Below are 26,090 nucleotides of genomic sequence, written 5' to 3' on the forward strand. Positions count from 1 at the left end.
AGCTCATAAAGTTATACATATATATAGGTAGGAGCTACCGAAAGTTATTTTTGGTGAGTTTGGACATTTATCTGTGAATGTGAAGAAGAGACATTGTGCAAATGAACAAAGTTTTGGCACATACAGTACCGGCTGTCTGGCAGCATGTCTACACGCTGTGTTTGTGTGAAGTCTGCTAGGGCAGTGGGCCCGCCTGCTCTGCTCTGAGAAGAGTTGGGAGGAGCAGATGGGCTGAGAACGGAGAGGAGAAAACATGCAAGGAAATCAAGATGACAGTGGCAGCTGTACAAATAACTCATCCAAAGGGCTTTGCCTTCTCAAATACTGCAGAAAGCTAAACAATATCATGCCCCGTCACCTTATTAAAGCAGCCACTTACTTAGATAGCAAGTTAAACTAGGGGTCGCGTAACGCATAATTCTGCGTTTTTCATGCAGGGGAAAAAATATCAAATGCATAAGAAATATCTTGCTGCATTTTGTAAACACCGATCTAAAATGCTTCTTATTGTAATTTCTGCTCAGCATCAGACTTTGTGCTTCAGTTGCACTTTAAACTCAGATGAGAATTCACAAACAGGCATTCTATCAGCAGACTGTGCTCTGACTGATGTGGAGCTACTTTTCTCCGGTACTTTCTCGGTGTAGCCAGACAATTTTTATCCGGTAAAATGCAAGATTTACTTTATCATAGAAATAATGTAGCCAGCTACATTTCCTAATGTTTTGCTTAAACATTAGAAATATGATGGCCATGCATAGTTTTTTGCTTTTTCATTGTAAGCTCATTTACTTCTGTGGCTGCCAGCCAAATAGCGTTGCACTTCTGTTGTTATCTGATGAAAATGAAGCTACTTAATGCCGAATGTGTTACACTAATGTATTTTCTGTGAAGGAAAACTATAGTTGCACGTCCCTGATATCTGTATTAAAGCAATAAAACACTTGACTTTCAATATAAAACGCGACCCCTGTCAATACACAGCTGGACTCACCTGCTCCCGCTTTCGCCTGTTGTGCTATTTACAAACAAACACGTGACTGGCTCAATTGTGCTGGGGAACTAAGTACGCTTCATAATGTGACGGGTAAAATATGAACGTGATCTACTTTATCTCCTAACGCATTGCACAAGTTGACTGCAGGTATTTACTTAAAAAATTGCTACAAATATTAAAATGTATTGAAAAACTTCAAAGAAATAGTTGTAACGGTATTGGAAAAACTGTTGTCCCCACTTGCTTCAAGATGTCCACCATTGTTCCTGTACCCGAGAAAGAGAAGTTAACTGAACTAAATTACTATTGCCCCGTAGCACTCACTTCTGTCATGAAGTGCTTTGAGAGGCTAGTTAAGGATCCTATCACCTCCACCATACCCAACACCCTAGACCCACTGCAATTTGAATACCGCCCCAATAGATCCATGGACAACTCCATCGCTCTGCACACTGCCCTCTCCCATCTGGACAAGAGGAATACCTATGTAAGAATGCTGTTCATTGACTACAGCTCAGAGTACCCTCCAAGCTCATCATTAAGCTTGGGACCCTGGGTCTGAACCCTGCCCTGTGCAACTGGGTCCTGGACTTCCTGACGGGCCAACCCCAGGTGGTGAAGGTAGGAAACAACACCTCCACTACGCTGATCCTCGACACAGGGACCCCACAAGGGTGCATACTCAGCCCCCTCCTGTACTCCCTGTTCACCCATGACTGCGTGGCCACGCACGTCTGCAACTCAATCATGAAGTTTGCAGGCGACACTACTGTGGTAGGCCTGATTACCAATAACAATGAGACAGCCTACAGGGTGGAGGTGAGGGCCCTGATTGAGTGGTGCCAGGAAAATAACTTATCCCTCAACGTTCGTGGACTTCAGAAGAGGGAGCATGCCCCCATCCACATCAACGGGGCCGCAGTGGAGAAGGTTAAAAGCTTCAGATTCCTCGGCGTACACATCACTGACAATCTGAAATGGTCCACCCACACAGACAGTGTGGTGAAGGCGCAACAGTGCCTCTTCATCCTCAGGAGGCTAAAGAAATTTGGCTTGGCCCATAAGACCCTCACAAACTTGTACAGATGCACCATTGAGAGCATCCTGTTGGGCTGTATCACTGCCTGGTACGGCAATTGCACCGTCCGCAACCGCAGGGCTCTCCAGAGGGTGGTGCGGTCTGCCCAACGCATCGCCAGGGGCACACTGCCTGCCCTCTAGGACATCTACAGCACCCGGTGTCACTGGAAGGTCAAGAAGATCAACAAGGACCTCAGCCACCCGATCCATGAGCTGTTCATCCCGCTACCATCCAGAAGGCGAGGTCAGTAAAGGTGCATCAAAGCTGGGACAGAGAGACTGAAAAATAGCTTCTATCTCAAGGCCATCAGACTGATAAATAGTCACCACACCCGCAATAACATCTGCTAAATATGTGTATGCGACCAATAAAATTTGATTTGATGTTTGCAAATATGTAAGGTGTAAGCAATAATTATGGTAGAAGCTTCGCCACTACACTGCGTTTACTGTACCTATGCAGACCTTCCAGATCTGCAAACATAAGAACGTTGTGGCCAAGGGGGAAGGCGTAAAGAGTGATTTGGGATGGGTATTGACCGTTGGGTTAACAACCGTGTCTGTTTTCATTCCCCCAGTCGACTATGAAGGCCTGGTGAAGAATCTATCGGTATGTGAAGTATTTGATTTCTGTGTTCATAAGATGAATTGAAAATGACCTCATGTCAGACAGGCCTCTCCCTCTGCTGCTTCATTGACTCTCCCCTCTCCTCTTGCTGTTCATTTTGAAGTGCAGGATCCCTGACCAGCCCATGAGGCCCTACCTGAAAGAGCACCTCCCCAAACGGATGCACTTCGCTAACAATGTGCGCATCGAGAGGGCCCATCTCTACATGAAGCCTGGTTGGCAGGCTGCACTGTATGTCACAACCCAGCTATATATTTTTCTTTTTCTCTTTGTCTTTCTCTGAAGTCTGTGCCTGATTCTCCCAAATCCCCTACCCTGATATAATGTATTATATCATACTCTATATGAAACATATTACATATTAGTGTAATGTTTTCTTTAACAGAACATTTAGAGTGATCACAGAACCTTAGCTGCACTTTTAGCTTTACTCTGGCATTAAGCCAAAGTAACTGTTGTGGAATAACCTAAGTAAATAAGTACCCTTTCAAATATCTATAAGTTACTTGAGTTGGCCTACTCATCACGGCTCACTCCATTTCTAGTCATGAGTTCCAAGCAAAATGTTATCAGCACTGGTTAGACCTACTTGTGTCCTTCACTTTAAACGTTGTCCCTACATGCACTTTGAAAGTACAGGTACTTGCAAAATGTCATCCCACTTTATATTTCACTCTTGTTAGGTTCAACTGTCTGTTGCAAAGAGACAATAGTCGACAAGACGACTTCTAAACAATGTCACTAGCCCTAATTTGACCCCTGACATTTTCAACAGCTGCCACAAATTGTAAGTGATTGCTTATTAACATACCATAAATTAGATGTGGGCAAAGTGGTTGCCATGGACACCTCTGATTTTGTTTTTTTGCCAACGTTTGGTCCGTTTTTAGGGATGTCTGAAATGGGAACTGAAAGCTGTTCCCTGTTGATCTGGTTGCCACAGCTGAGGGTGTGAGCGGCCATTTTAGTTTGGTTGGTTTATACAGCTGTCCAATTGATAATCCCTCAATTTGAGTGTTGTATACACACTGTATGGCAGATGTACACTGAGTGGACAGAACACCTGCTCTTACCATGACAGACTATCCAGGTGAAAGCTATGATCCCTTATTGATGTCACTTGTTAAATCCACTTCAATCAGTGTAGATGAAGGGGAGGAGACAGGTTAAAGAAGAATTGTTAAGCCTTGAGACACTTGAGACATGGATTGTGTATGTGTGCCATTCAGAGGGTGAATGGGCAAGACAAAATATTGATGTGCCTTTGAACGGGGTATTGTAGTAGGTGCCAGGCCCACCGATTTGAGTGTGTCAAGAACTGTAGCGCTGCTGGGTTTTTCACGCTCAACAGTTTCCCGTGTATATCAAGAATGGTCCACCACCCAAAGGACATCCAGCCAACTTGACACAACTGTGGGAAGCATTGGAGTCAACATGGGCCAGCATCCCTGTGGAATGCTTTCGACACCTTGTAGAGAGCATGCCCCGATGAATTGAGGCTGTGTGATGTCCTTTCTATGGATGGAATAATGGTTTTTCATCTCTTCCTCCACAGCCAGCCTAAGGAAATCAAGTACTGCAGTGGTGGATTCCACGGCTCGGATAACGTCTTCAAAAACATGCAGGTCAGGGGAGGGGGAGAGGGATGTATGTACGTCAGCTGATACAGTGTGACATTACAGCAGTGAATTGAACATTCTGCATTTTTCTTTTTGCCTTAGTATACACACCTGGTTTAAATCATCAAAGCTTGCTGATTAGTTACTCATTTGAATCAGCTGTGTAGTGCTATGGCAAAAACAGAAATCTGCACCCCAGGACCAGGGTTAAGAAACACTGCATTACAGTATGGACACTTAGCTATGTACACACCCAGGGAAACCCATCATAACATACTGTCTCTAACTATAAAATAGCTATGCTACTAAGCTGAAGTTACATTCAACTTTAAGGAAGCACATGGAGCTTAGCTACACAACACGATCCACTCTGTTTTTATTGGGACGTGACAAGTTTCTATGATGAAAGTACTACAGAGGTAGCCTAGCCTGGTCCCAGATATGTTTGTGCTGTCTTGTCAACTCCTATGGTCATTGTCCTGCCAAATGTCCCAAACAGATCTGGGACCAGGCTACTACAGAGGAGCCTCATTTGGTTGAATAATGTCAGACATACTTTAGGTTAAATCAAGCTATTGTGGCTGAACCCAGAGGGAACATAGAAGCTTTATGAAGAGATCAGACCATCTAGTCTGGCTCCCCCCAGACTGAGCCTTAGCAAGTCTCTCCCAAAGTAAACCTGCTGAAAGACCATCACGTAGGCCTGTACCAGTTCACTGTCCTTCCATTCGGGTTGTGTTATTTCCCCATGTTTCGATTTCTCCTTCTACTAGCAAGTCTCTCCCAAAATAAGCCCAATTAAATACCATCACCTATAACAGTACAATGTCCTCCCATTCGGGTTGTGTTGTTGTGCCATGGACATTTTTACTATGTTTAATAGGTTTTACTCTATTTTACCCTAGTTTTTTTGATTGGTCTGTGTATGTTTCCGGCCTTACAAAATCTTTCCCAAAATAAGCCAATACCATCACGTTTAATAGTATGCTTTGTTCCCTTTTGGGTTGTGTTGTTCTTCCATGGCTATGTTTACTAGATTTCTCCCTGGCATCTCTGTGTTAGTCTATATGTTTATGATAGGTCTGTGTATCTGTCCGGACGTGGTCACGCCAGGAATGTGTTGTCTGTATAATTATCCCTGCGACTTTACGCACTCCTCTAAAAACACAGGTGAATTAGTCAAATGAAAGTCTGTGCTAAAAATATATATTCTCTGGGTCTGGCTGCAGACTGAAAAATAGTTCAAAGCAGACATAGACATGGCTAGCAATTATTTTACTTAGTAGACGCCCACGTGTAGGTTCATCTTATGATTATTTAAGTTGGTTGGTTGCTTTTCAACCCACCTTTTGGAAGGTAATTCAAGTACTTAGCTATTCATCATATTCTGATGTTTACAGAAGGGCTATTTGTGGGTTTGACTCCTTCGTATGTGGAGGGAAATTCTAACTAAATGGGGACTTTGAGCAGTTCTGGAATGATTCCTACTGACATTTTGGTGTACAAAGTGCTCTGTGAACGCCATAGGGTCCCGTTCCTTACAGTTGAAGTCGGAAGTTTACATACACCTTAGCCAAATACATTTAAACTCAGTTTTTCACAATTCTTGACATTTAATCCTAGTAAAAATTCCTAGTCTTAGGTCAGTTAGGATCACCACTTTATTTTAAGAATGTAAAATGTCAGAATAATAGTAGAGAGAGATTTATTTCAGCTTTTATTTCTTTCATCACATTCCCGGTGGGTCAGAAGTTTACATACACTCAATTAGTATTTGGTACCATTGCCTTTAAATTGTTTAACTTGGGTCAAACGTTTCGAGTAGCCTTCCACAAGCTTCCCACAATAAGTTGGGTGAATTTTGGCCCATTCCTCCTGACAGAGCTGGTGTAACTGAGTCAGGTTTGTAGGCCTCCTTGCTCGCACACGCTTTTTCAGTTCTGCCCACACATTTTCTATAGGATTGAGGTCAGGGCTTTGTGATGGCCTCTCCAATACCTTGACTTTGTTGTCCTTAAGCCATTTTGCCACAACTTTGGAAGTATGCTTGGGGTCCTTGTCCATTTGGAAGACCCATTTGCGACCAAGCTTTAACTTCCTGACTGATGTCTTGAGATGTTGCTTCAATATATCCACGTAATTGTCCTTCCTCATGATGCCATCTATTTTGTGAAGTGCACCAGTCCCTCCTGCAGCAGAGCACCCCCACAGCATGATGCTGCCACCCCCGTGCTTCACGGTTGGCATGGTGTTCTTCGGCTTGCCAAGCTTCCCCCTTTTACCTCCAAACATAACGATGGTCATTATGGCCAAACAGTTCTATTTTTGTTTCATCAGACCAGAGGACATTTCTCCAAAAAGTACGATCTTTGTCACCATGTGCAGTTGCAAACCGTAGTCTGGCTTTTTTATGGCGGTTTTGGAGCAGTGGCTTCTTCCTTGCTGAGCGGCCTTTCAGGTTATGTCGATATAGGACTCGTTTTACTGTGGATATCGATACTTTTGTACCTGTTTCCTCCAGCATCTTCACAAGGTCCTTTGCTGTTGTTCTAGGATTGATTTGCACTTTTCGCACCAAAGTACGTTCATCTCTAGGAGACAGAACGCATCTCCTTCCTGAGCTGTATGACGGCTGCGTGGTCCCATGGTGTTTATACTTGCGTACTATTGTTTGTACAGATGAACGTGGTACCTTTCAGGCGTTTGGAAATTGCTCCCAAGGATGACCCAGACTTATGGAGGTCTACAATTGTTTTACTGAGGTCTTGGCTGATTTCTTTTGATTTTCCCATGATGTCAAGCAAAGAGGCACTGAGTTTGAAGGTAGGCCTTGAAATACATCCACAGGTACACCTCCAATTGACTCAAATGATGTCAATTAGCCTAGTGAATTCTAAGTGAAATAATCTGTCTGTAAACAATTGTTGGAAAAATTACTTGTCATGCACAAAGTAGATGTCCTAACCAACTTGCCAAAACTATAGTTTGTTAACAAGACATTTGTGGAGTGGTTGAAAAACGAGGTTTAATGACTCCAACCTAAGAGTATGTAAACTTCCGACTTCAACTGTGTAATGCCAGAAAGCCCCATCTTTCTGCTCTACCCTTCCACTCTCTCAGCGAAGCTGACCTGAAGTGTCAGGTTTCAGACCCAACATTTGCATAGGGAGTGATGTGTCACATTATCTGGCCAACCCGACTAATAATCGATTATCCTCTGAGTGAGCCCAGCCTGGGAGACGGCATATGAACGGTGACAGTCTAGCGAGTCCAGCCGTTGTGGTTTCATCTTGCTGTCAAATTCTCCGACTGATTTAGAGCGCTCAACATTAAAAAATACTAAATCATTTCATACAATTGAAAGAAGACCACTTTGTCATGGTCACAGACAGACGAAATCACTTTGTGCATAAAGCTGAAGTTGTAACTAGTCTGCAGACATTTGAATGGTGTCTCTGCACTGCTCAGTTACATTAAATAGTTCCAATGTTGTACTAAGTATGATAATATTTATTTTAAAGTTATAAGTAATGTGAAATCTTAGTTACTCGTTTATCATTTGATTGTTACTATATTTAGAAACAATTTAAGGCATTTCAAGCCCTATTGCCCCACTTTTGTTGAATAAAAAAAAAAAACATATGGTTTTTCATAATATTTGGACTATGTACTTGATCTTGTGTCCTCAGCAAATCAAGAAAGGTGAGTTCCAGACCTCTCTAAAACTATGCAACATTACCAGTTATTGTTTATGGCTGTCTCATGAAAAATTATTTAGGCGTAAATAAAAATGTAGCCCGATCATTCAAGAGCTTAAATTGTGGTTCTTTGGTTCAGCTTTTGTTCTCTCCATATATGTTTACTCCACTGTTATGAAAAGCATGTGTACAAAAATTAATTTGTATGTATTTTTCAGACAATTTTCATCGGTTATGGACCAGGGCTGAAATACAAGACTAACGTTGCACCTTTTGAAAACATTGAAGTCTACAACCTACTGTGTGGTAAGCCTGTTAATCAATGTTTAACATGGGGGCAGGGGGCAATGTCCTGTTGTACAACTAGAAAAGATTAGCCTGGGTGCCAGTCTGTTTCTGCTGTCTTGCCAACTCCTGATGGAATTGGCAAGGAGTGGGACAATATCTAAACATACTGGTAACCAGGCTAAGAGAGGATTACTTCTCTAAAGTTAAACAATTCCAGCAGCCAATCTGGTTTTACACTCATTATGATGTAATTTCAACAACTTTTATACAGAACTGAGTCCACTTCTCTATTTCTCAACGTTGTGATACGTTTCAAAGAGGATATACCAGTTCAGCAGGTGCAAGTGCAAAGTCCATAGTCCCAACACTGCACCTGCCCTCTGCAAGCCACACAGCTGTTATGTACAGGTAGCTAACTAAATAGTCAGTTAGAGAAAATACATTTTCAAGAGTAATCTCTTTCTTCCTCCCTCTTTCACTCCTTCTCTCTCTGCCTGTCAGATTTGTTGGACGTTCCCCCTGCTCCTAACAACGGGACCCACGGGAGTCTGAACCACCTCCTGAAGAACCCTCCCCACCTGCCCGTGTACCCCGCTGAGCTCTCCTCTGACTCCAACTGTGAGGCGAGTGGCCCCGCCCCCTCTGATGGTCTGGGCTGCAGCTGCAGCGGCCACACCAAAGCAGCGGTACGACCAGGGAGTACTGTCAGGGGGGGATCAAACTCTCACACCCTCCATAATGGAGCAGGGCTGGGATGGGAGGGGTAGACAGAGGGTCTAGCCTGTCATTATCCTCACTTTGGATGATTGATAACCCAGCAGCACTCATTAGAAGGACAGAAGTTGACTAATTGAAACAAAGGAGAGACCCACTAACGTGCTGAAAATGCTTGTTTCAGGAGAAGACTATGAACAGGCAACTTATCAAGGCTAATTCCAGTGAGTACACACTGATGTCTATTTTTAATAGCGAAATCATGAATGTATTTTCTCATTGATTTCATTTTTAATCAAGCCCTCCCCTCCCTCAGATTCCGGAGCCAAGGCTCTTCACCTACCATATGGAATCCCTCGAGTTCTCCAGGAGAATGCAGACTACTGCGTCCTTCACCACGCCGACTACATCAACGGTTACAGCAAAGATACTCTCATGCCCTTATGGGTTGCCTATACAATTAACCCACTGGTGAGCCTTTTTCTGCTTGTGGGAGCGACCGGGGTTCATACCAGGGTATGTGGTAGCCAGCTGAGCTAAACCCAAGGCATTAGCTCCGGGGAGCTAATGCAAGTCTTCAGAATCTTAGCAAATGTTTCTCATCCAGCGAACGTAGTTCTGAACCACCTCTGAACCATTACACTCTCTTTTATGTCTAAAGATTGATAGTGTGTCGTGTGGGAGATGAATTGGCTGTATTTGCTGCTCTCTGGTTAGTGCTTCTCTGGTTAGTGTTTTGGCTAGGACATGAAAGAGGTTGTAAAGCTATGTATGAAGCGCTGGTATGAAGTCCTGAGAGCTGAGCTGCCGCACAGGCCCAGGCCCTGCTAGCTGGCTGTAGATCTTCTCCACTCGTGCTGGCTTTCACAGCCTCTTGTGTTACTCGTTATGTGGTGAGAACCTCACCGTAAATCAGAACTAAGAGAGATGAGTTTTATGGAGAGAGGACGTTTTCTCTGTACCGTACATGTCTCTTTATAGTATATATTTCTCTATCCCAGGCTTTCGCAAACATCCTCCTTTTATTCCATTTACTTTCTGTCTAAAAGCTAGTAAAAGGAAGGAAACAACTACATGATGTATGGTTTATTTTAACTAAGCAGGAAGTAAGCAGAAAAGCACTATCCTTATAGACTGAGTATATAAAACATGAATCCTTAAGTCCATTGAGTGTGCACTGTCATCAAGGCAAAGGGTGTCTATTTGAAGAATCTCAAATATAAAATATATTTTGATTTGTTTATAATTTTTTGGTTACTACATGATTCCATATGTGTTATTTCATAGTTTTGATGTCTTCACTATTATGCTACAATGTAGAAAATAGTGAAAATAAAGAAGAACCCTTGAATGAGTAGGTGTCAACTTTTGACTCGTACTGTATATTTCCGGAATTTTCTTATCTCCTAGATATAGGACAGACACTTCAAAACCTTATTCCTTATGATTTATTTTGACTGTATTAAATGCGTTTCTATGGGCTATAGTAGTAAAGGCCAAATTCAATATTTTATAAAATCATTTTTACATATTTTTGTTTTGATACTTAAAGGGATCCTAAAATTACAAATCAAATAGCTAAATGGTCCATGGTATGACCATCTTAAAACAATTCAATATGTTATCTTAGTACTTTTAAAGGTTTTAAGAACACCTGCTCGCAACTCAATATTAGGAAGGTGTTCTTAATGTTTTGCACACTCAGTGTATATGGACTCAATCACACAGTGACGAAATAAACCAAGTCCACAGAACTTGTACGTGATCTCAAGAACTAGAATCATTAAGCAGAAATAGTCGCTCTAACACAACCTCTTTCTATGTCTCTCTCTCTCTCCCCTTCTCTCCTATCAGAACAATGTCCGGCCGCTGAGTCCAGTAGCAGAGGCGTGTGTCCGTACAGACGTCCGTGTGGCACCGCTCTCCAGTCAGAACTGTGTCCGATACAGGGATAACCCTGCCCTGTCCTACGGCCTGCTGCATCCACCCAGTAAGTACATAAGGACGTTTTCCTATCACCTTCCCCACACCCTTTGTTAAATGCCTATACCACATTAGTGTACATGCGTAGCAAGCTGCGCAGCAGCTGCTTATGCTCAATCAGGAATATCTCATAAAATGTTTAAAGACCAGTTGATCATTAAAATGAATTGACGTTTTTAAAGTGTGTGCATTTATTTAAGTTAGAGATTTAAAGTGAATGTTTCTATATGCAGATCTGGGTGCCAATGGAACAGAGGCTGAGTCATTACTCACCAGCAACATGGCGCCCATGTATCCTGCCTTTAAAGGTGAGCAGGTCAGGCTAGCTGGCAAAGAGACCGAAAAGTCTCCAGTGCTATGCAACAGCTCAAACACTCAATAGGGTATTTGGGATTTCTTATGGAGATGCAGCTTCAGGAAATAACTTTCCACTAGAAGGGGTTTAGGACCAGCCATCAGGACACAGTGTGTCTTTGCATGATGTATGTATAGGCCTACTGGCAGATGTTTTTCTCACTGGACTAATGGTTTTGTACTATATTTATATTTAAGGTTTATATTGAATTGTACACATTTGCAGCTAAAAGCTGAATTGTAGCGTACATAGGCCTACATAAGTAAATAAAATAAAAGATATGAGATGTAGGATACAATATTGCAGCTAAGCAGCATTAAGCAGTCTTACAAAGTACGGCATAGGGCCGTTGTAGTATGTGTCAGTCCGAGTAGGGGGAAGGTTCAGTTTGTGACTGGATCGGGTAGATCTGACATGACCTCTTGTCTGAGGCAGCCATTTGTTGTAATCCTGGGATTTTGTAAGCTTCTGGGCAAAGGATCTGCAGAGGTGGGTGCGGCGGGACTGCAAGCCCAGGACATTGCATGCAGAGTTGTAGGAGGTGTAGGTGGGGCCCTTGATTATTTTGGTTGCGTGTCGTTGCACCTTCTCAAGTTGGTTGTGTTGGTAGGCTGTGAGACCTGGGCGTCATACTGGAGCGGAGCACTAGACGGACAAAGCAGTTGTAAACTGTTAGAAGGTCTTCGGGGGGAAGGTTTAAGGGTCGCAGAAACCATCAAGCGATATGATGAAACTGGCTCTCATGAGTACCACCACAGGAATGGAAGACCCAGAGTTACCTCTGCTGCAGAGGATAAGTTAGAGTTACCAGCCTCGGAAATTGCAGCCCAAATAAATGCTACACAAATAAGAGGCAATATACCAGTTACAGAAAAGCCTTCAATAACAATTCTTCATTTGTGCCTGATGAGTGGGAGTTTTTAAATAGAACATCCACCTGCATTTTGTCTGGAGAAGACTAAGTTCAAGATTACCACCCCTACGTGAACGTTTTATTTGCTGTATAGCACAGATGAACATGGAGGAGATGGGGTGACCGGCCTCTGAGAAATGACGTGCAATAGGGGATTTGGGGTAATTTCTCCTTCCAGCACTCTTGTTCTATAATACGTGTTCTTATCTGTCTACTGGTTTTGCCCACATATTGCTTATTGCATGGACAAGAGATAAGGTACAGTGAGGGAAAAAAGTATTTGATCCCCTGCTGATTTTGTACGTTTGCCCACTGACAAAGACATGATCAGTCTATAGTTTTAATGGTAGGTTTATTTGAACAGTGAGAGACAGAATAACAACAAAAAAAATCCTGAAAAACGCATGTCAAAAATGTTATAAATTGATTTGCATTTTAATGAGGGAAATAAGTATTTGACCCCTCTGAAAAACATGACTTAGTACTTGGTGGCAAAACCCTTGTTGGCAATCACAGAGTTCAGACGTTTCTTGTAGTTGGCCACCAGGTTTGCACACATCCTCTTTGCAGATCTTCTCCAAGTCATTAAGGTTTCGAGGCTGATGTTTGGCAACTCTAACCTTCAGCTCCCTCCACAGATTTTCAGTGGGATTAAGGTCTGGAGACTGGCTAGGCCACTCCAGGACCTTAATGTGCTTCTTCTTGAGCAACTCCTTCGTTGCCTTGGCCGTGTGTTTTGGGTCATTGTCATGCTGGAATACCCATCCACGACCCATTTTCAATGCCCTGGCTGAGGGAAGGAGGTTCTCACCCAAGATTTGACGGTACATGGCCCCGTCCATCGTCCCTTTGATGCGGTGAAGTTGTCCTGTCCCCTTAGCAGAAACCCCCCCAAAGCATAATGTTTCCACATCCATGTTTGACGGTGGGGATGGTGTTCTTGGGGTCATAGGCAGCATTCCTCCTCCTCCAAACACGGCGAGTTGAGTTGATGCCAAAGAGCACGATTTTGGTCTCATCTGACCACAACACTTTCACCCAGTTCTCCTCTGAATCATTCAGATGTTCATTGGCAAACTTCAGACGGGCCTGTATATGTGCTTTCTAGAGTAGGGGGACCTAGCGGGCGCTGCAGGATTTCAGTCCTTCACGGAGTAGTGTGTTACGAATTGTTTTCTTGGAGACTATAGTCCCAGCTGCCTTGAGATCATTGACAAGATCCTCCCGTGTAGTTCTGGGCTGATTCCTCACCGTTCTCATGATCATTGCAACTCCACGAGGTGAGATCTTGCATGGAGCCCCAGGCCGAGGGAGATTGACAGTCCTTTTGTGTTTCTTCCATTTGCGAATAATCGCACCAACTGTTGTCACCTTCTCACCAAGCTGCTTGGCGATGGTCTTGTAGTCCATGCCAGCCTTTTGTAGGTCTACAACCTTGTCCCTGACATCCTTGGAGAGCTCTTTGGTCTTGGCTATGGTGGAGAGTTTGGAATCTGATTGATTGATTTCTGTGGACAGGTGTCTTTTATACAGGTAACAAGCTGAGATTAGGAGCACTCCCTTTAAGAGTATGTCCCTCATTAAAATGCAAATGATTTTATAACATTTTTGACATGCGTTTTTCTGGATTATTTTGTTGTTATTCTGTCTCTCACGGTTCAAATAAACCTAACATTAAAATTATAGACTGATCATTTCTTTGTCAGTGGGCAAACGTACAAAATCAGCAGGGGATCAAATACTTTTTTCCCTCACTGTATATGACGTTAGAAGAGCTGCATGTGACAAACAGTGTATTGTTTACCAGTGGCAGAGCTGCTGAATACGCTCAATTCTTTACAGGAATCCCTACATGCTGCACAAATACGGCAGGGGTAGAAGCCAGTCAGCTCGTCCAGTCTTCCGTCATTTCTTTTCGGGGGACATGAGTGTCAGCCTGAACAATAAAGTCCGTGACATTCCTGGTCCTGTAGTGTGAAAAGTATTTTGGCAAGCAGGATCAGCCATGAGCACGTTCCAATGTTTCTTAAATCACTCCCTTGATGTCATCACTCAAATGAGAATATGTAGAGGTACAGACACATGAGTGTTTTTTTTACTTTTATCCCTTCTGGACTAGGGATAAAAGTATCTCATCTCAGTATCTCAGGTCTCATCAATGGTACGTACTCTACTGAGAGCATCATCAAGCCATTCTTTAGGGTATGAGTGGACCTCAAACTGTCTACATTTTCATAGTCTCATTTTCAAAGTCTGTTTTACCAGTACAAATGCGCTTCAGTCTCAGAAGTTGTGTGTACGGTAATCCCTTCTTCAGAAATGTGGGATGCGTACTAGAGGCATGTAGGATACCGTTCTTGTCTGTGGGCTTTGTATACAAAATAGTGGACAAGAACCCTGAGTCAAGGCGCACAAGGGTATCAAGGAAGGATATCTCACGATGACTAATCTCGGCTGTGAACTTGATATGTTGAACCATAGCATAAATGTAAGCAAGAAAATCACCAAACACATTGAGGGGACCCATCCAAACATCATCAATATATATTTTCCATATAAGTATATGTTGGGAGAAAGGGTTATTGTGCCGAATGAACTTGTCTTCCAGATAACCCACAAATAGACATGCAGAGTCAGGAGAGAAAAAGGAGCCCATAGCCGCTCCCTGTTTTTACCCTGCCACTGACCACATGCTCTGATGCTTAACTCTTTCATTGGTTGAATTACTTGTTTCCTGGTTGTGTTGGTGACAGAATGAGACTTGGGTGTGATAACTACAATATTAAGATCAGAGACCCAAGATGACATTGTTGTAGGGGTACTATAAAAGTCCTCTAGGTTAGTAATGACAAAGTCAAGGATGGCATTCTGTCTAGTTGGAATGTTAACAAGTTGTTGTAATCCATTCTCTGAGCATAGTCCTGATGCCTAGTCGCCTTACCCCTATACATACACTACATGAACAAAAGTATGTGGACACCTGCTCGTCGAACATCTCATTCCAAAATCATGGGCATTAATATGGAGTTGGTCCCCCCTTTGCTGCTATAACAGCCTCCTCTTGGAAGACTTTCCACTAGATGTTGGAACATTTCTATGGGGACTTGCTTCTATTCAACCACAAGCATTAGTGAGGTCGAGTACTGATGTTGGGCGATTAGGCCTGGCTCTCAGTCGGCGTTCCAATTCATCCCAAATGCGTTTGATGGGGTTGAGGTCAGGGCTCTGTGCAGGCCAGTCAAGTTCTTCCACACCGATCTCAACAAACCATTTCTCTGTGGTGTTGTCATGCTGAAACAGGAAAGGGCCTTCCCCAAGCTGTTGCCACAAAGTTGGAAGCACAGAATCATCTAGAATGTCATTGTATGCTGTAGCATTAAGATCTCCCTTCACTGGAACTAAGGGGCCTAGCCCGAACCATGAAAATTTGCCCCAGACCATTATTCCTCCTCCACCAAACTTTACAGTTGGCACTATGCATTCGTGCAGATAGCATCCGCCAAACCCAGATTCGTCCATCGGACTGCCAGATGGTAAAGCGTGATTAATCACTCCAGAGAACGCGTTTCCACTGCTCCAGAGTCCAATGGCGGCGAATTTTGCACCACTCCAACCAACGCTTGGCATTGCGCATGGTGATCTTAGGCTTGTGTGCGGCTGCTCGGCCATGGAAACCCATTTCATGAAGCTACCGACAAATAGTTATTGTGTTGACGTTGCTTCCAGAGGCAGTTTGGAACTCGTTAGTGAGTGTTGCAATCAAGGACAGACGATTTTTACGCGCTTCAGCACTTGGCGGCCACGTTCTGTGAGCTTGTGTGGCCTACCACTTCACGGCTGAGTCGTTGTTGCGGCTAGACGTTTCCACTTCACAATAACAGCACTTACAGTTGACCGAGGAAGCTCTAGCAGGGCAGAAATGTGACGAACTGACTTGTTGGAAAGGTGGCATCCTATGACGGTGCCACGTTGAAAGTCACTGAGCTCTTCAGTAAGGCCATTCTACTGCCAATGTTTGTCTATGGAGATTGCATGTCTGTGTGCTCGATTTTATACACCTGTCAGCAACGAGTGTGGCTGAAATAGACTAATCCACAAATTTGAAGGAGTGTCCACATACCTTTTTATATATAGTGTATCTACTATCGATCCATTATCCCTGCACATTGTAAATATGGTACTGGAACTGACCCTGTATATAGTTACTTACTTCATCACCTTCTTATTGCTTATTTTTATATCTTGTGTGTTTTTGTTCTACCTTGTTAAATGTAAATGTTATTTTTAGTATTACATTGTTATTGATTACTGCATTGTTGGGGTTAGAGCTAGCAAGAAAGGCATTTCACTGTACTTGTGCATGTGACATTGAAACTTGAATTGATCCAACTTGCCTTGGTAATTGTTAAGCTCTAAGCCTTAGACACAAACACTCCAATTCAGGTGGTACCTCTATGAATGGGAGCTTGTGAGCAGAAATGTCCTCTCTTATTTATATAAAGTGCCACACCCCATCCCCTTTGACCTTTTGTCTTGGTTTGGAGTAGGTGTTGAAACCATCGATTTCCCAGAGTTCAGGTGGTACATCTGGGTCAAACCATGTCTCTGACAAAGCAGCAATTTCAGCCCTCTCTGACAGCAGGATTGATTTGAAATTCATCCAACTTGTTAACCAGTGACCGTGCATCGCGTACTATGACCTTAGGAGTGCTATTACTTTGTTTCCTCTCCAACTTTGGTGAGCAAGTTAATTTCCTCCTCACGTTGTGGGTAATAGTCTTGATCCAGTGAATGCGTTTTCTACTACTCTGCTGCCCTCTTTGTCGAGTCAATGTTTTTTCTGATGTATTCCTTGCTGAATCAGTCTATTTTCAAGCTCCTTACTCAAGGTAGTCTTGGTCTGCTGGAGACTTTGTAGGAATCCTCTTGAATACTGGATGCAGGTTGTCATTGTTCAAAACATTAAATCATGAATCAGACTGATTTATCCTCAAATGTACCGTTCTGAGTTCAAAATAATAATTTGTAAGTCGCTCTGGATAAGAGCGTCTACTTAATGACGTAAATGTACATGTTGAATGTCTAGATCAAAGTAATCTATTCTTAATCAGCTTACTAAATCGAACACTTGTTGGAGAAAAAAATATCATAAACACAACAGTGAATAACTAATAAATGTACAGGAGTAATCATCCAAGGCTGCCATCTTATTTCTAATAGTCACTTTTACTCTTAAGCTTACTCTTCAAGCATGTAACATTCTCAGGCTGCAGCTATATTCCATTTTGAACTAGCCTCGGCCAATTGGGTATGAATTTCCCCTCAAAACATTCATAATTTTAGGCCAAAGTTCCAGCGGCTGAGTACATTCTAGGACCTGTTTTTCTCCGTCTTTATTTCCTGTGAAATCCTACAAGATTTCCTACAACCTAATGTTATAGTTTAATAGCAGGAATCTTCTGAATCTTCGGACTCCCTAGTGAACATTTAAATCTTACCAACAAGCCATAGATTTAGGAGCAGTGTTTGAGGCTTATTTTCAGGCCAATTTAGTTATCTCAGATTGGTCTCTACATAAAAGCTTCCCAGTGAATTACGATAGTAATCTGACCGTGGTGATAGTGAGCCATTGATTCAGTAAACATAGGATCTCTGTTACATTGTGTCTAGGGGACAGTAGTGCTGTAGAGAGCTTCAACCCTATTACCAGATAGGGACTGGGCTGGGTTTTTACCGTGACCTCTAAGGTATCTTTAGTGTTGTATTCTTTAATTCCCATTCTGTGTAACTGGCTCGACAAAAGCACATGCTTGCTATGCTATTGTAATGTAGGGGAGATGGTCATGTTCAAAATCCAGCTCCATTTTGTACTCAGTGCTTGGCACGTAATGCCGACGTGAGTGCCTGAGTAGTTGTGGTTAATTACTCATAAACCATCAATGTGTTGCTTAATAGAGGAAAAGTGTGTGCTTCTGGTTGACGTGAAATTGAGATTACCACCGGCTGCGTCCAAAATGACACTATATTCCCTTTATAGTGCACTACTTTTGATCCGCTTCCATAGGGCTCTGGTCAAAGGTAGGGTTTCATGTAGGGGATCGTGTGCCATTTGGGACGTAGCCACAGAGTTTTAATCACGTTAGTGGTTAGGATTGTTTAATATGATGCCACCCTCTGGGTTCCATGGTGATCAAAGTGAGAGAGTTGGATGTGTTGCCACTTTTGTTGATGCCCGTGGACACAGAGAGATCAATCCATCATAAAAGGTGGTTTATGAGGTATGATATCATATGATTAACTTTATTTCGCCAAAACATTGGCCTCCAAGAACAGAGGTACTCTGTCGATAACTTTACAGACACTGCACTCTGGTGGCAAATGGTAGACACAGATCTGGGATTGTATGCAGATTGACTTTTATTGGAATGAGTCTTGTCCTGGAGGCAGAACTGGGCGATTTCCCCTAAGATAGGCCAGCTGCAAAGTCAAAATTGGCTATATTGTAAATATTCATGAAAACAAAAATGTGCTTTTTGGTCTTAATTTAAGGTTAGGGTTATGCATTAGGGTTACCAGTGTGGTTAAGGTTTGGGTTAGGTTTAAAATCAGATTTTATGACTTTGTGGCTCCAGTGACCACTCTGCAGAGCTGCCTCCAGAACAAGAAACGAAAAATGGTAACCTGTAGATTGGATTCACAAAACGTCTCAGAGTAGGAGTGCTGATCCCCTTGTCCATTTAATCACATTCATTATGATCTAAAAGTGGAAACTGATTCTAGATCAGCACTCCTACTCTAAGACATTTTGTGAATACAGGCCCTGAATACATTACTAAGTTACTTAGACAGTCAGATATGGTTTATAATCCGTGCCTTCACAAATATAATATATTTGCAGATGTTTGGATGTACTTCCATGATGTCCTCCTGGTGAAGTATTCCCAGCAGCTGAATGGGGTCAACGTTGTCAGTGGACCTATCTTTGACCAGCACTACGACGGACACTTTGATGCTCCCACAGTTAGCACACAGTAAGTAGTCATCATCATCCATGAGTTTTGTTGTTGTTTTTTGTGGGCGGGGGGTTTTGATTCTGTTGTTGTATCTATTACATTTATTTATTTCAGATATACATTTGACTCATTTAGCAGGGGATAGAACGCTATAACACAATATTGACCATAGCCTATTCGCCTCTCTAATTGTATCTCTCTCTATCCTGCAGACACGAGGCTCCCATCCCCACTCACTTCTATGTGATCCTGACCAGCTGTGGGAACTCATCCTTCTCCCCTACTGACTGCCAGGGTCGTCTGGAGACCACCTCCTTCATCCTCCCCCATAGACCTGACCACACTGAGACCTGCGCTGTGAGTCATATTGGCTGTCTGTCTCTGTCTAGCTGTGCTCCTATTGTTTCCTATAGGGTCACCTGGAATCCTTTTGAGGAAATCTAACATGTGAACAGACCAAAGGATGGCTGAGATAATCAGACCCGGGACAAATAGAGGCTGTGTGTGTAACAGTGTTGCTTCCGTCCCTCTCCCCGTCCCAACCTGGGCTCGAACCATGGACCCTCTGAACACATTGACAATTGCCTCCCATGAAGCATCGTTACCTATAGCGGCAAAAAAGCTGCGGTCCTTGCAGAGCAAGGGAAACGACTACTTCACGGTCTCCGAGTGAATGACTCACCGATTGAAATGCTACTAGTGTGCACCGCTAACTAGCTAGCCATTTCACAACGGTTACAAATGTAAAATACTTTTAAATACTTGAGCAGCACTTGATTTAGTTTACCCTGTACAATGCAACCAATGATATAGACCCAGAAGTGCCAATTCCGAGCTTAATCAAGCGCACCTCAATTATGTTAAGGTATTTGAAAGTATCTGACCTAGGTCTGGAGATAATGAGAGCCTCTCTAGTTTGGCTGTTTGTAAAGATGCTTCTAATCTATGAATATTGTTACAGTGACTAAGCCCTCCTCTCCCTCCCTCTCCCTGTCTCCTCAGAATGGCTCAGACTTCCAGTGGGTTCAGGAGTGGGCCCAGTTCCACGCTGCCCGGGTCCGAGACATAGAGCTCCTGACTGGACTCAGCTTCTACCACGACAGGATATCAGTGGAGGAAACGCTACAGCTCAAGACATTTTTACAGACTTTCTAAGATCCCAGGAAGTCACCTCCGGAGGGTTTTGGTACTATTGGGCTATCGTTTTGTTATTAGGCCTTATTACACAAATATGAAGGTAAAAAATGTAGGGCTAAACGTGTAGTTCTGGATCCCATGAAAACAAAAAGGTGTAATACTTATATTTAAGTGCATAAAGGGAAGGAATAAAGAGTTCTGTTTAAGTCCAGAACCAGCAACATTAGACATACAGAAAGACTTTGTGTGACAAAGAAGCCATGTTATGAGTCTAATATCATATACCTTTGTCAATGGGTTTACCAGAACACTGTACCAAAGAAGTCATCATTACATCCATGTACTGCTCTGCTGAACCCCAAACACCACTTCATCCCAGAAACTTCTTCATCGTCTTCATCCCAGGGAATATAGAGAGAACAGGACAAAAGAAGAAAGGAAAACTGACATTTTCAGGAAACCTCAGACATTCTGGAATGAAAACGTTAGTATCGGACATTTGCAGAAGGGTTGAAATACTGCCAATGTTTTTGACTCAGAGGTGTGATTTGGGGAGTTGGCTGAAAGACATGGCATGTACGCCCAAAACGAGAATTTAGTCAAAGGAAAAAAGGGTTTGGTCTACGAGAACAAATAACAGGAAAACCACATTCTATACACATCATTTTCATGGTCGCACTTGCCAAACGTGGGCATTGTAGGTTTGACTTGATTAAAGTTGTTGTGTTTTGTTAATATTGATGTTGTTTTTATATATTGAGTGTTTTATTATTGCTCTGTAACTATAAATGCAAGGTTGTGAAGTTTGATATCGGCAACTGGGATTAAATTCTTGACAGGACTAGTGTGTGTTTGCATGTGCTTGTACAGTGTGCATGTGCTTTGGGTCATGACAGAAACAAAGTATTACCAAAATAAGCATGACCCTAAAAAAAATACATACACAATAAGACATCCAGATCCAGTACATAAAATCCAATGTTGTTAACGAACATTCCATTGGGGGGCAACATTGTCTTAGGATAAAGCTCCCACTGTTAGTTGGTCTTCTACTGACGTTCAGAATTGGAAGATATCAACTACTTTTCAAGGGCACTGTGTCATGGGTTAACCTAAAACATTGAATACCTCCATTATTTTCCAATTAAGTGGCAATGAAGATTGAATTTTCCTTACACATCTGCCAGTAATGACAGCTATACTGACAGGTCACAGTTCCCTACAAAGAATGGGCAGGAACGAACTTGGGGACTCATAAAGCCTCGTTTTACACAGCAAGACAACAAAACATCTCACAATGGGGTTCCAACAACACTGGGTAATTTGACAATTTGTCTGGCACTGCTACACACAGCAGCCCCCTTTTAACTGGCCCTCAACAAAGAAAACAAAAGGAAGAAGAAATTGCACACTAGTCCACTTCAACAAACCTCATTCACCTCAGCTCTCTAAGGCTGCAGTAATGTGACAGCAGGAAGGAAGGAAGGAAGGAAGCAGAATGTGAAGTGTGTTGTCTTGATTGCCTCTTCATAAGAATCTGCCTCTCTCAGGGTGACCACTCGTAAGCACAACTCTGCACTGAGGCCTCCGCCCAAGAGGTAAGACCCTGTCTACATCTGACTTTAACTTTCTGGGGGAGATGCTGTTTTAGGAGCACATGGTTCAAGCATCTGGTAACTGTTCTTCAGTAAGTGCCATCATTGATTTTCATTGTTTGATTGGTTTGCCATAAGGGCATTTTATGGATAAGATAAGAAACTAGAGTATTCCTTGAGGCGAACTCCTCAAGGCCTTGTCAGCTTGATGGTCTGCTTAAACCTGCCATTGCTGGATGATGATTAGGAGTCAGTCCTTCCAGTGGCATCCACAGTATAGGCCTATTGACTGTCATTCCTGTGTATTTCGTTACTGCAATGTTCAGCAGTATGGTAAAGATGTATATGACCTACAGTCTCTAGAGGGCAAGGATTTAGGATTTTTCTTAATGACTGTGAGCATTAAGTGTTTGACATTTATTTTATTCTCAATCTGCAAAGCAATGCATAGTTTTCTATTCTGTGCTTGTTTAATCTGTGCTATCACTTTGAGTTGTCAAAGCCATACCATTAAATATGTCCCATATCCTGCTAAACAATTTAAACATGCCAGCGATCAAATCATTTCAATGGGGAAAGGATTGACTATTTTATTGAATGGGAGGTTACTATCATGTATCAGATGTTTCCATTGTCTAGCGTACATAGAGATCAATGGCCATAGTCCCGTACGAGAATTGAGTGAATGTTATTTACATTTTTACATTTACGTCATTTAGCAGACGCTCTTATCCAGAGCGACTTATTGTAAAGGTATGTGGAAATACGGGGGTTGTCTGTGAAGCTCACAAAGGACGCTGCAGCAGCAAGCTGGCCGGGACAACCTCTCAGCTGACCAAACACTAGCAGTACCAGTCACAAAGCTCTGTGTTTGGACTGTGTGACCAGACAATAGGTTCAGACTTTGAGTCAGAGAGCTTTCAATAGTGACGAGGCAATGGTTAACTAAGGGTCAGACAGAGACAGACTATACTGCGCTAGGAGCTCCTCTTGTGTGAGGAACAGTGTTGGGGTCAATTCCATTTCCCTACTGGGAAATTACTGAATTGAAATGGAATCGACCCCAACCCTGGGTGAGAAATGCAACCTATTTCCGAGGATCTTTATTTGGTATCTGTGAAGATGCAGAAAGCGTGGAGTCCCCTGTTGCTATATACATCTCTGTGGCAGAGTTGAGTAGGGCCTGTATTGGTTAGTAGCAAGCTAGCTCAGGGCTTCTCGGAAACATCTATCTGCTTGGGAAATGTGTCAGAGGGCCCCTTGTGAGTTTAGTGCATTTCTCACAGCAGACACACACACACACACACACACACACAGTCAGGAGTCCTCTTACTGTCACTACTGTGGTGGGTTGCGATCGGGTCCCTGTCACTTCTAGGAAGTCATCATCCCCGTTTAACCACACTTAAGCTGAATCATGGTGGTCTACTAGCGCTGCTATTCATGAAATGAGTGCATTTCACCATGACAGTTTAACGGTTTTATATGACCATCAGCACTGCTCAGAAACTGACTGACATTTGCCACTCAAATGTAGCACTGCCAATGGCATTGAAGTCAGACTAAAGCAGGGGCTCCGAACTTTTTTTTGCCCACGACCCCATTTTGATATCAGAAAATTCTCGCAACCCCAACCATGTGAAAAAAAAGATGTAATTAACAACCAATGTTGACCTTTTTACTGGGGTCTATGGCAGTCAATTGAAAAACATTCTAACAGTGCTTCTGCTTGTCTTCTCAACTCACCATCACATACGTTTATTGTGGGGCTATGACAGTCAATTGCAAATTAGTCTGACATAATGTCTCTTACCTTACCACCACCAATGAGATGGGTGTACTTGATGCATGTCGTACCGACTACCCAGTTCCAATTTCCCAGGTGTCTTGAACTCAGCTTTAATGATCAGTGGCAGACAGCAGGGTTTCCCTTTGAGTCAGGAACCAAAACTCCTCCGTAGTGACCCGAGAATTCGTTGTCTGCAGCATTTGGTCACATGACAGCTCGATAAGCTGTTCGATTTCACTTACCAGCATGTCAACTGAGCCAGGATCACAGTCAAATGGATTGGGAAGTAGTTGCCAAAGTGCTCTTCCAAGCATTGGAGGTGAGCAGTCGTCACTTGTGCGGGACACTTACTGATGCTGTTTTCTGTTGTTTTCTTTTCATTACACAGAAAGTCAAACAAGTCATTTTTTAAATTTATTTTTTACATTGTCAAAGTTGCGTCAATTCAAATCTGGTATTAGGAACAAAAGAGGTCAACACGACTTCTAAGATATACTAGTTATTTTAATTAATGCAAAAACCTTCTATGGTAAATATGATGTTTCGTATATACGGGCTCTCTGAAATACCTCGCAGGGCACCCCAGAGAACTAATCCATTGTTTCAGATTGTTGCTCAAATACTCTGACAGAGAGAGTTTCCCACCTCTCTGCTGGCCAATTAGAGTAGAGACTTGAGCGTGGTTTAGACTTACTCAGCCTATCCGTTGACGCACTGGCTGTTGCCAGGCATAAGTCCTTATCATAACAACCTGTCATAGTGAGAAGAGCCAGCTCCCTTAGACACCATTCCTACGTCCAAGGAAGGTTCACAGATCACAAAGAAGCAGTGTTCGTATCTGTGAGAAATACAAGTCTTATCTATAAGAAATACAAGTTTTATCTCATCCTAGCCCCTAACGTTCCTCACATGAATCACAGCCTGTTATGTGAAACAATTTATATCAGTATAGTTCAAACCTATGCTCCTCATTAATGCATTCCTTCTAAGCTATTCATCACTTCAATCCAATTATTAGAAAATAGAACCCAACAACATCCATTGTGAATGACAACAGTTCCTCGCTCAATGCGAAAAATCTTTCCATCACTCCCCCTCGATAACCACCAAGCATCGATGTGAAATAGAACATTGTCATGCTCTGATCCCATATCTCCACATAGCTTTGCTAACAAGCGTGCGTCCATTTGGAGAGCATAAGCTGGGGAGTTTTTGAGTAGTTCAGTCAGTTTCCTCTTGATTGCTAGCAATAACATGAATTCTTAATTTAACAGTGTTATCTGACAAAATTACTGATGTGAGTTCTGTGCCTCTGCCTCCATAAACATTGTTTTTACCAGGGGCACAACTTTGGAGTGTTTATCTGACTGGATAAAAAACAACAGCCTACCCGACCACTCGGAGACGTCCGCATGGTCCTAAAGCACGCCGTTGCCTTGTTTGATATCATATTCCAATGCTAAAACTGAGGAGACAAAAATAAAATTTCAGAATGTGGGGGGGACATGACCCCAGTGAAAGTTGTGCCCCTGGTTTTCAACATTTCAATTGCGGCAGGTCATATCAAAGTCTCTGCAATAGTGTGTGGTTTCATAACGTAGCAGGCCTAGCCATTCACTGTGGGAATGATTCAAGAGCAATGGTCAAGTGCAGCCTTTTCCCATGATCTAAGGGCGCTCTGGTTGAATTTGATCTTTTAGATTAAAATAATTTTCATTTAGATTTTTAAGGTTAACCACATTACAATGATTCTGAGATACAAAGATGATATAATATATATATATATATATATATATATATATATATATATATATATATACACACTACCGTTCAAAAGTTTGGAGTCACTTAGAAATGTCCTTGTTTTTGAAAGAAAAGCAAATTTTTTGTCCATTAAAATAACATCAAATTGATCAGAAATATAGTGTCGACATTGTTAATGTTGTAAATGGCTATTGTAGCTGGAAACGGCTGATTTTTAATGGAATATCTACATATTATCAGCAACCATCAGTCCTGTGTTCCAATGGCACATTGTGTTTGCTAATCCAAGTTTATCATTTTAAAAGGCTAATTGATCATAAGAGAACCCCTTTGCAATTATGTTAGCACAGCTGAAAGCTGATTAAAGAAGCAATAAAACTGGCCTTCTTGAGACTAGTTGAGTATCTGGAGCATCAGCAATTGTAGGTTCGATTACAAAATCAAAATGGCCAGAAACAAATAACTTTCTTCTGAAACTCGTCAGTCTATTCTTGTTCTGAGAAATGAAGGCTATTAC

General features: G+C 42.5%; 1 protein-coding gene across 1 annotated transcript in view; it reads left to right on the forward strand.

Moving 5' to 3' along the window:
• LOC311106437 (ectonucleotide pyrophosphatase/phosphodiesterase family member 1-like) overlaps window positions 1-21,266 on the forward strand; it is a 65,540-nt gene extending 44,274 nt beyond the window's left edge. The window contains exons 14-25 of the mRNA XM_084148771.1: window positions 2,656-2,687; window positions 2,809-2,936; window positions 4,261-4,330; window positions 8,241-8,328; window positions 8,812-8,996; window positions 9,209-9,248; window positions 9,341-9,495; window positions 10,879-11,014; window positions 11,241-11,315; window positions 19,174-19,306; window positions 19,501-19,645; window positions 20,291-21,266. Of these exons, the coding sequence (XP_084004897.1) occupies window positions 2,656-2,687; window positions 2,809-2,936; window positions 4,261-4,330; window positions 8,241-8,328; window positions 8,812-8,996; window positions 9,209-9,248; window positions 9,341-9,495; window positions 10,879-11,014; window positions 11,241-11,315; window positions 19,174-19,306; window positions 19,501-19,645; window positions 20,291-20,443 (1,340 nt within the window). The 3' untranslated portion in view covers window positions 20,444-21,266. The remainder of the gene's footprint in view (window positions 1-2,655; window positions 2,688-2,808; window positions 2,937-4,260; window positions 4,331-8,240; window positions 8,329-8,811; window positions 8,997-9,208; window positions 9,249-9,340; window positions 9,496-10,878; window positions 11,015-11,240; window positions 11,316-19,173; window positions 19,307-19,500; window positions 19,646-20,290) is intronic.
• Window positions 21,267-26,090: the final 4,824 nt, after the last annotated feature.

Source organism: Coregonus lavaretus, assembly GCF_964263955.1.
Source record: "Coregonus lavaretus genome assembly, chromosome: 31".
Taxonomy (NCBI): Eukaryota; Metazoa; Chordata; class Actinopteri; order Salmoniformes; family Salmonidae; genus Coregonus; species Coregonus lavaretus.